We start from the raw sequence: 11,016 nt of genomic DNA on the forward strand, positions 1-11,016 counted from the left end.
TTGTCCCAAATCCGTAGTGTAGAGATTAGAGCGATACAAATACGCGATTTAGTGCAAGGACCATCTGCTCACGTTTTTAGCTGCGGTGGACTCGGGATGGAGTTATGAAAATGTTGTACTGTACCACTCGTCCTAGGATATAATAACATCATATAAAGGTAAGAAAAAGGCTAGTCCGGAATTCTACTTTAAGGCTAACTCACATTTTGGCGAAGAACAACAAAATTACAACAGAATTACTCTAGACTGCAAAAAGCATTGGCACTTCTTTCAGTTGAAGAAGTCGTTTTTATTAACCCTGGCCTCCCTATTTTGGGCATGTCATTAAAGGCAGAACTTCTCGAAGTTGCACATGGCCAAAATAAAAATGTATTTATTTATTAATGTATTTTCTTTTGTATTTTGTGACAAGACAAAAGACAATACAGTGCAAAACAGGACGACACCTGAACAAAAGAGGGTTTGTTGTCCTCTCTCTCGTGAGACACTCACTATGGGAAACAGCGCCCTCATGCGATGCACAGAGCTACATACAATACACTCCCGGGGCCAATATCATTGGCCGTGAGGGTATGTCACGCGACCGGAAGCCGGAAGGATATAAATGCCCTCGCGTGACGTAGTAACTTCCTCTTACAGCTTCTCTGCAACGCAATGCGCACAGCTATAATACATACAGTTTGATAAAGATTGATATTGTTCAGAAAATCCATCTTTACCCCAAAGCGGAGATTCAACAGAATCGCCCACGGGGTTTTTCTCCTCGTCATCTTTCATCTAGCACGCTCCCGCGGCTATTTTCCAGCTTTCCTGTCTTCTTAAAGTTTTTCTTCACCTCGTGTTGCAAGCTAGCTCGACTAGGCTAAGTGCATCGATGTCACAGAACAGCGGCCGGCCGGTCGTCGACGCAACTCTTTGTCTCCTTTGGCCCGGGTGGTCAGAGGAAGGTGGTTGCTAAGCCGATGCTTTCTAGTTGGATCGTGGGTGCCATTAAGCTGGCCTACGCTAGTGGTGGTGCCCCAGTTCCGGGGGGACTGAAGGCTCATTCTACTAGAGGCGTAGCGGCATCCTGGGCCCTCTCCAGGGGGGGCTGGGTTCAGGAGATATGCGCGGTCTCCTTCGACGTTTGCGGCCTTCTACAGCCTGGACGTGGCGGCGTCATCGGTGGCGCACACGGTCCTGGGCATAGCTGCAGTCTCTAGTTAGAGGGGGAGTTGAGAAGGCCTGGGGCCTCGTTCTCTCTCCTTCTTTTCCTCTTCCTATGTTCCCTTGGGACCGACGGTTGGCTGGGTCCCAGGGGAGGGGACCCTGTTCCCTCATATTAGTTTATGGGGCAGACCTGTGTCTGCTCATTGGTTGAATGAGGCAGATTTTAGTCGGTCAGGGTCTACCTTTTCTTTCTGTGTCCAGCACCCGAGTCCGGAGGGCTCGGGCGCCCGTGAGGCCGAAGGTCACGCCTGTGGGGGCGGGGCCTTGGGGCGTGCAGGCTATTGAGGGTTGAGTGGTTTTATAGCTTCTGGGGGTTTATAAATCCCATAGTGAGTGTCTCACGAGTGATAGGACAACATACTCGAGGTTACGTAGGTAAGCCCGGTTTGTTTACTCTCGGAGTGAGACACTCACCTAACACCCCTTTTTGTGCGCAACTGCGTGCAGAGAGCTGTGTTAGAGGAAGTTACTACATCCCGCAAGGGTATGTAGAATATTTCATAACATTTACACGTCCTGGCTGGTTCGCCAAATGTTGTATATTACGTGACACAAGTATTGGATGTGCACGGAGCTAGGTGTGTGTGCTACATCTCTTGTGTGTGTGTGTGTCCATTGTGCAGAAGAACAACACCCCAAGATGCTAGAGGTCAGCTAAGGTCAGATGCCCTCTGGGAAGCATCCTTTGAACTGGACATCTAGTGTTCTCTGGAATGTGCTGTAGACCACTCAGAATCCAAACTTAAGTCCCTGTGTGTGTGTGTTCAGATTGGCTCTATAAGTCCATAAATGTGTATCAATTTACCACATTCCCCCCTACGGAGGGCCCTATTGGTCCTTCGTAAACAAGGGTACAATGAAGAAAATCAAAACACAAGTAAGAAAACCATAATTCAAAAACATACACCTCAAAAAGACAGAACTCATCACACCACAACATCACATAGGCCCCCCTTGATAGACAAAGCACTGGGACACAATCAGACAAACATAAAAACAGGCATTAAGATTACACAGTATTGTCATAAGGTGATTCACATTCAATTTCAAAATAAAAATAGACAAACTGTTCCACAAATCATGCAAGAATATCAGTATTTAGAAACGTGTCGGCTTACGATCACTGCGTAGCCATGGATCACATGACGCTCGTCTGACGATAACCGGCAACACTGGAACTTATTTCCCAATAAAACAAGCTTAAAAAGAAAACAACTCAGAAAATCTTATTCACAGAAAATACATAGGATGCTCACGTCGCATCAAAATGCATTCCCCTTCCAATCAGTGTGCAGGTCTCTCTGTTCCTTAAACTCTAGGAAAAAATGTTAAATAGCCAACAATGGAAGCTGAAAGAATACAATGAATCATACACTCAGTAATCGATAACACCACCCTCCACCAATGCCCCCTCCGCCGAGCGTAAAACTTTCCACAGTCTTAATACTGGGCAAAGCTAACCCTACCAACGGAAGCATACACATTGATAACAGAAGGGAAAGTGTGCCGTAAATGAAATAATAAAACACAAGTAAACCCACATTAAATACAAGAGACCAGAGAGTGAAAAATAATCCTTTACAACACTGCAATAAAACGGCAGCCAAACACTCCGCAGTTTGAATCACCATTATCACAAACATAGAACCCACATACATTCATTCAACAAAACACTAGTTGATACAGCTGCGTCTTCACTCACTTACAGAATAGTAGATCTGCTGGTTTGTGTGTAAAAACCCTCCCCAATCTTCAAATTTAGGATATGTAAGATAATACATCTGTTTGTACTTTAAATCTCTGTTTTCCAAGGCCAAGAGCTTCCGAACCTCTGTCGGACCCGCTCAATTGAAATGTTAAAATGCCAGAGGTTAGGCCATAAAAACAAATAATCTTCACATTCGTGGCAAATACCTCGTTGACTCTTTTTCTTTCACATGTCAACTTTCCTCTAATACTCCTCATTTCAATTTAGTCAGCTAAATATCAACAAACATATAACATCAACCAACAACCTGTTGAAAAGACAGACAAACATTGAAACATGTTAAACCTTCCATCCAGTCCACAAACTCAAAGTCCAGTCACACGGAGGAGAGATGGATCCTGTGGCATAGGCAAAGAATGGGTGGGGGCCATCTGTGCCCCTCAGTGCTGAGTGCTGTTCCCTGGTTGCATCCTTGCTGCTGTCCTCTGTCCATACTACTCTGAAGTTTTCCTGTAACCCTCTTTTTACTTCTTGTCTTCCATGTCGTCACAGGGGTTGATGCTGTGAGGCTGAGTTCTAGTGTCATCACAGGGTTAGTGCTGTGAGGTTCCATCGTAGATCAGTTGAAAATCAGTTCTTGTCAATTTTCCATAGCCTGCTCCTCTGGTGGGTCTGCATCTGTGTAGGAAGATGGTCTGCTTCTGGTCCGGATGATCTTTCAAAAAATCTTCTTCCCAAAAGAAAATCACAGCTTGTACTCCTCTTCTCAAGTTCTTCTCGTGTGGAACGGTAACAGACACCCAGTGTCCACCACTGTAGTCTGAAGAAGACCAAACCATTTACACGTCCTGGCTGGTTCGCCAATTGTAGAATATTTCATAACATTTACACGTCCTGGCTGGTTCGCCAAATGTTGTATATTACGTGACACAAGTAGAAAGGTCCAGACCAGTAATGTTCCTCGAGTCGATTTATTGGACAAAACAGAGTACAGAGCACAGGAGCACATGTCAGCCTTGCTGCTACATGGTGTGGCCGGAACAGAACAGAGCAAGAAGAAGAAGGGCAAGGCAAGAAGGGGAAGAAGGGGAATAAGGGACGGTTTCTTTCCCCTCACAGTATTTATAGGCAGACTTCACATGTGTGTGTATGTACTTGCATACATTGGATGTGCACGGAGCTAGGTGTGTGTGCTACATCTCTTGTGTGTGTGTGTGTCCATTGTGCAGAAGAACAACACCCCAAGATGCTAGAGGTCAGCTAAGGTCAGATGCCCTCTGGGAAGCATCCTTTGAACTGGACATCTAGTGTTCTCTGGAATGTGCTGTAGACCACTCAGAATCCAAACTTAAGTCCCTGTGTGTGTGTGTTCAGATTGGCTCTATAAGTCCATAAATGTGTATCAATTTACCACAGGTATTTATAGCCTTCCGGCTTCCCGTTGCGTGACATACCCTCACGGCCAATGATAATGGCCGGGGGAGTGTATTGTATGTAGCTCTGTGCATCGCCTGAGGGCGCTGTTTCCCATAGTGAGTGCCTCACTCCGAGAGTAAACAAACCGGGGTTACCTACGTAACCTCGAGTTTCTGCCGGCAGCAACGATATCCAAAGTAATCGTCCACTCAGAAAACGCTTTATGTGGACATGGCCCCTTATAGTTTTTTTATTACACGGCTTGGTTGAATGCCCGATTCTGATTGGTCAGTCATCGGTCATTATTTCTGGATAATGACCAATGATAATGACCGGTGAGACCGACGAGGAAACTGTGTAATCAGAGACTCAGAACACCTGCTCATATCAACCTGCGCTGCTTGGTTTTATGCTTTATCCAACATGACAGCCATGTAAACAAACAACCAATGTCCTTTACAACTAAACTTTGCTCTCAAGAATGTTTTTGAAAACATTTGAAGTGAGAAATAGACGATGCAATAACCGAAAAGTGATTCTATTTGATCCACTGCACTTCCTTGTTTATCGTGGCTCAACAACGGGGGAAATACCAAAACGCTCGCCCCAAAACACAGTCGCCCCGGGGAAAATCCGGCTGTATTACGGGCAAATCGGCAGTATATAGAATGGGGGGGCGAGTGTGTTTTGGGGCGAGTTTTTTAAAATTTTGTCATTTGTTTTCCGAGGCGAACTTGTCCGCCCAGCCCAATACTTATGGAATACTTTCATTGCCGTAAGCAAGGAAATACTTTGTTTTGTTGTTACTTTTGGGTACATTTATTTATTTATTTATTAAGTAGCCGTGTAATAAGTCATTAATGAAATTTAAAGCCCTTCAGGGCGGTTAATCGCCCTGTCGGGCTTTAAATTTCAATAATGACTACCTCCCCATGCATTATCCCTTGCATATTTGTTATCCAATGTTACATTATGGTGTACATCTTCTGTCTCCTTCTCGGCCCCTAACAGCTGCGTCCTCATCTGGGATGCTGACTCATCATCGATGGTTGACATCTAGGGAGAGAGAGGAGACATATCCATCTACTGTTGCCTTAAAGGAGAATTCCGGACTAGCCTTTTTCTTACCTTCATATGATGTTATTATATCCTAGGACGAGTGGTACAGTAGAACATTTTCATAACTCCATACCGAGTCCAGTTTTTTGGTGATATGTGACGTTCATAATGACAGAAACCTCACCACAGTGTTTTTGTCACAAATGGGCCGCCGTAGTGTTTACAAGCGTACTTGGATGAAATCACGTGTGAAATCTCGTCTTGCGAGACTTCCGGAGGGGCCCATCTAACACAAACACTGTGGAGAGTTTTCTGTCAATATGAACGTCAGATATCACAAAAAAAATAGGGCAATAAAAATACATGATTTAGCGCACTGACCATCTGCTCACGTTTTTAGCTGCGGTGGACTCGGAGAAAATGTTCTACTGTTCCACTCGTCCTACGATATAATAACATCATATAAAGGTAGGAAAAGGCTAGTCCGGACTTCCACTTTAATGCTAATTTTTTTTTTTTTTTTTTACATAATAACTGTCGACTGCAAAAAGCATTGCCACTTCTTTCAGTTGAAAATATGTAAAACATTTTTGTCACATGTTTGACAAAGCATTAACTACATTAACCCTGGCCTCCCTATTTTGGGCAAATCATTAAAGGCAGAAAATCTCAAAAATAGCCCATGGCCTACATTATTATTTTACACATATTGTACACCAGTGTTGCACACCAAAATTAGCTGATCTACACGCTCACAAATCACTGCATTGCGGCACGTTGTGAGCTTGTAAATTGGCTATTTTCATCATATTATGGTGTCAGGTGCTTCATTAGCGTCCAATATCATTAATGATGGTGGATACAAATCAAATATAGTTTAGAAGAACATCCTACAACAACACGTTCCACTTTCATCTGTGTGATAACTAAACTAAACCTTTTAAAAAGAGCAAAGTTGAAAGAAATGTAGTCATCTTAATATTGATTCAATCATTCATCTTAAAACATTCATCCAAACTGAAAATACATGCTACGTAGAGATGGGCTATTGGCCATTTTTTGTAAATGCTGATGGTATATGTTGTTGTAAGAACTGGGAGCTGATGGTAGGTGTTGTGCTCCACCTCAGCAATACATCTCCCAGTGGTCTAGCGCATTGAAAAGAGGATAAAGACACCCTCGTTCTCGGGCCGATACCAACAACAAGCCACCTACGTACTTATTTATATGAGGTATATTTAATTTTAGTGATACATTTGTCATTAAAGTGGGTATCCGTTTAAAGTCTCATCCCTATACATGTTATCTCAGTGCAAAACAAAAACATTACTAGTCTGTATTGATGGCTGATACATCGATTCAGTCTTTTATATCTGCCTACCTCACTGACGAACATGATGGGGAAAATGGTCTCCTTGATGAATTTTGTTGCACTGTTGGGACAGAGGCAGAGAGAGGTCAAAGGTCAGTGAGGATTGCAAGAGGCTCAACGTGAAGCTGCAACGGGGAGCGCGTGCAGCGACAGGGATGTGGGTCAGAGTTGAACTTACGCGAAGCCCAATTTTTTCAGGATGATATTGAGCTGAGTTCTCTTACGGGTACGGATGGGATCACCTGTGGTCTGGAGACACACACAAAGAGCATTCATTTTTTAAGCCTTTGTTGATAGTACAGTAGGTAGACAGGAAATGGGCAGAGAGATGGGGAGTGACAGCAAAGTACTCGAACCTGTGACACGCTTTCAGGCTACATTGGAATCCTAGTTGCCCAGACCACTACATCAGCAGTCCAGGCCAATCTTTACGTTACCAATCAATGCAAATAGCTGATCTACGAGCTCACAATCTGCTGCAGCGCGATGCTTTGTGAGCTTGTACATTGGCTATTTTGACATACAATGGAGTATATCATATATAAGTGGTTTGCCACATAAATCATACAAAGAAGTGGATGTATCAATCATCCTGACATGGAAACATAAGCCAGAGTCATCAAGGACATAACCTTGTATAATATATATTTGTTGTTTTCATTCTTTATTTTAAAGCCAAAGAAAAATGTAATGCACGCACAAACCATAGACAAAAAAAAGAAAAAAGAAATGGACAAAGTTTCGCCCATAGACTCTACAGACAGTAAATTAAAAATAGGGTTAAAGTGGTTAAACTGATTTTTATGCTATATTCATTATATTTCTGGGGACCCCCTGACACCCCTCAAGCACTTTGAGGACCACTGGTTTAGAGAAGTCACAGAATGCAAGGTTCAAGTCCTATTCCACTCTAGACCTAATCATGTGGGGTCATGAATACTTGAGTCTAAAAAAGTACCGGCTGGATGTCGAGGTATGACTCATGTTCCTCCTTGTTGGGGTTCAGCCCTTCAATGGCGTTGATGTATTTGGGGTCTGCCTGATAGAAGTGGGGGAGAGACATCACCATAGGCGAAGGACGACCTGATGGAAACAAGACGATGTGAGTAAAAAGAAAAAGGGTAAACATCAAATCCTGTTCCACATAAAGTCGGGACACAAAAAGCGGACAAGATAAAAACACAATGTCCTGTCCATTATACTGTACAGTGGATCACGTAGAGATAGAGAGAGAGCTCAACATCATGTCTTAACCCCCCAGTCTAATTAATCTCAACGAGGGGCAGCTAATACTGTTTATGTTTTGGGACGTTCACCCAGAAAAAAATCAATACATTCCATATGATAACAGTATCAGTATGCTAAACCTGGTCAGTTTGACATTATTGCTTTGTGACCGTTATATTTTTCTTCTATAACTTTTATCCCACAATTTTGTAAGAACTTAAATACTGGCTGATGTTGATGATGATGATGATGATAAAAACCTGGGACGACAGGTGTCGCCGTTGAGTCCTGTGGAGGTGTCATGGGCCTATCAACGAAACACCAATGAAGGAGGGTGCCTACCTGAAGACCCCAGTGAAGCGTTTACCCCTACCCCACTCAGTACCAAGTGCTGATTAATCTAAGGGATTGTACTATCTATTCCTATGAGCTCAACATTGGGTGTAGCTGCATTGGGAACTCCTTATATGGTTATGGCAGGCTGAGTCATGGTGACATGTGGGTGATGTCAGAGGTCCTCCCTTTAGTCAATTTTAAAATAGGACGGGATTACAACACACATACAAAAATCATTATTAATTGCAATACAATTCATATGTACCTGAACAAACAACACCAGCATCTTCATCGTGGTTACAGCTGTGATTTCCAATCCCGTTATGGCTGCACCGTAAGAGACTTAATTCACTGCCTGAACACCTGACACCATCCAACCAGATGTTTCCATCACCCTGTCCGAAGTGAGCTTTCCCTGGTGCTGACAGAGCTGTTCCACAGCCTAACCATCTACACACAACCTGGGCATCATCCAGATCCCAATCAACATCACACACTGTACCCCAGCCGCCACGGAAGTCCACCTCCACTCTGCCTGAACAGGAGTTTGAACCACCGACCAGCCTCGTGATATGATCAGATTGATCACCTGAATGAGAAGAAAAAACATTAAAAATGACAATGATCAGCATGAAAGAAAGCTTACCTACATGCAGGAGTGTCCTCATAATAAAAGATTTGATATGACACTTAAGCCCTATTCGCACAGGATTAGTATTATGTAGGGACCTCTGGTAATTTAGAAATTACCCCCCAACGTCTGTGTTTTTTTTGGCGCATTCGCACTGGATAAGCAAAGTCTGTGTTTTACTTGAAATTAGGGACATTATCCATGATCCTTATAACAGAAAAGACCATTCATTTGTAGACTCTCTGAGTTAACATTTACATTAACAGTATGTATGTATTATTAAAGCATTTATTTAATATTACAGTATTTACTTAATAGTAAAGTACTTATTTAATATTAAAGTATTTATTTAATATTAAAGTATTTATTCACTCTGATTGAAATGATTCTGATTCTGATTGAGAGTCCAACGAGCCCATTAAACAATGATCAATGTCGCAGAGGCGTTGGAGATTCCCAGAAGAGAATGGAGCAGAGTAGTGAATGTTCTGTGCGTTTGTGTGTTCATTGAAGAACAATATGTAAAATATAATAAACCACTACTTGTGTAGATGTATCAATAATTAATCTTGTAACTCATACAAGACACTATCGACGTCTTTCGTTTTTTTTCTTCTTTTTTTCCCCTCTCTTCTCCCTGTATAGGTCTGTGAGCAGCGTTGCGCTGCGGTGTGTCTGACACTGAAACATGACTGTCATATCAACAGTCATGGCACAACTTGTTCCTGGTTTTTGAAATTTCTCCACCTCAATTTCTCCATAAACGTTCAGATTTCAAATATAAAGTGCTGACCCCACGGTCAAGGATGTAACAAGTTGAAACGCTTAGGTCTAAGTACCCGTATCTTCCCTATTGTTCAATAAAAAGCATTTTAATCCGATCGCCGGCCATTTTCTCATAGTTATAATGTATCAGAGTGCAATACACATCCCAACCCAGATAGGGTCACGTAGTTGAAAGCAGATGAAGGACATTTTGAGGCTGTTGTCCTGCATTCAACGATCATGATTTGAGAGAGAGAGAGAGAGAGAGAGAGAGAGAGAGAGAGAGAGAGAGAGAGAGAGAGAGAGAGAGAGGGGGAGCGAGCGAGCAATCTTAACGCAACATCATGTCTTAAACCCCCGTCTAATTAATCTCAACGAGGTGCAGCTAATACTGTACATGTTTTGGGACGTTCACCCATAAAAAAAAAAATACATTCCATATGATGACAGTATCAGTATGCTAAACCTGGTCAGTTTGACATTATTGCTTTGTGACTGTTTTTGAATGTCTCAGAGTGAGATGATATGCATAAGCATGATAACGTCAGTTCAAGACTACAATATAAAAAGATGGTAAAAATGTATATACATTGTGGGTTAATAATGAATAGCCTGAATGTATGCGAGTATAAGACAGTAACATCTTATATACATTGTGGGTGGTCAATAATTAATACATATTTAATCTGTTACTTCTATAATATGGTGCAACGAATTCTTTGCAACCGCCGACATCAAGCAGGCCCGTGCCCAAGCAGTCACGGCCCGGCAAACAGAAGCCCTGGTTGGCGGGGTTTTCTGTGGGGCTCTGCAGCACGTCCACCGAGGGGGCAAAGCGGTAAGCATGGATGCCTTTCACCACCACGTCTTTCACATAACCCAGATGGATGGACCTGAGGAGGAACATGAGTATTAGTGGCTATACGTTAGGGTAGTTCAGTCAGATAACTCACAAATAGATTGAGGTCAATAATAGCTTGAGGACATTGTATTTATAGATTGTTAATACAATGTGAATATCAGATTTGATCTTGGCATTCAGGCTCTATGGTATGGTAGTGCCAATGGAGGAAGATGGCCGCTTCCGTGTGAGCTCCACAACATCGTCACGTCAATTCCTCTTTTTTTTTTTTACCTTTCTGTTTTTATCTACAGTACACCGCCGGGAGTATAAGGAGTTATGACAGACAATAGGAATACATGCATTGTTGTGCTAACTGAAACGTGGCTAATGGAGTTAGCATCTGATATTTCCATCAAACCCCCTGCCTTCACTGGGTTTGAGCCTTGATC

The 11,016-nt window shown here is 42.7% G+C and overlaps 2 protein-coding genes across 2 annotated transcripts in view; both read right to left on the reverse strand.

The window, feature by feature from the left end:
* Nucleotides 1-2,148: 2,148 nt before the first annotated feature.
* The window catches only part of LOC311057165 (lysosome membrane protein 2-like), a gene marked incomplete at both ends in the record, with an annotated part of 49,998 nt that continues 41,130 nt past the window's right edge, over nucleotides 2,149-11,016 (reverse strand). The window contains 3 exons of the mRNA XM_084074116.1: nucleotides 2,149-2,178; nucleotides 5,315-5,389; nucleotides 6,774-6,825. Of these exons, the coding sequence (XP_083930242.1) occupies nucleotides 2,149-2,178; nucleotides 5,315-5,389; nucleotides 6,774-6,825 (157 nt within the window). The remainder of the gene's footprint in view (nucleotides 2,179-5,314; nucleotides 5,390-6,773; nucleotides 6,826-11,016) is intronic.
* Nucleotides 6,939-11,016, reverse strand: part of LOC311056725 (lysosome membrane protein 2-like) — a gene marked incomplete at both ends in the record, with an annotated part of 11,702 nt that continues 7,624 nt past the window's right edge. The window contains 4 exons of the mRNA XM_084073532.1: nucleotides 6,939-7,013; nucleotides 7,723-7,847; nucleotides 8,830-8,916; nucleotides 10,417-10,616. Coding sequence (XP_083929658.1) covers nucleotides 6,939-7,013; nucleotides 7,723-7,847; nucleotides 8,830-8,916; nucleotides 10,417-10,616 — 487 coding nt within the window. The remainder of the gene's footprint in view (nucleotides 7,014-7,722; nucleotides 7,848-8,829; nucleotides 8,917-10,416; nucleotides 10,617-11,016) is intronic.

The sequence above is a fragment of the Gymnoscopelus microlampas genome (assembly GCF_963454915.1).
Source record: "Gymnoscopelus microlampas genome assembly, chromosome: 12".
Taxonomy (NCBI): Eukaryota; Metazoa; Chordata; class Actinopteri; order Myctophiformes; family Myctophidae; genus Gymnoscopelus; species Gymnoscopelus microlampas.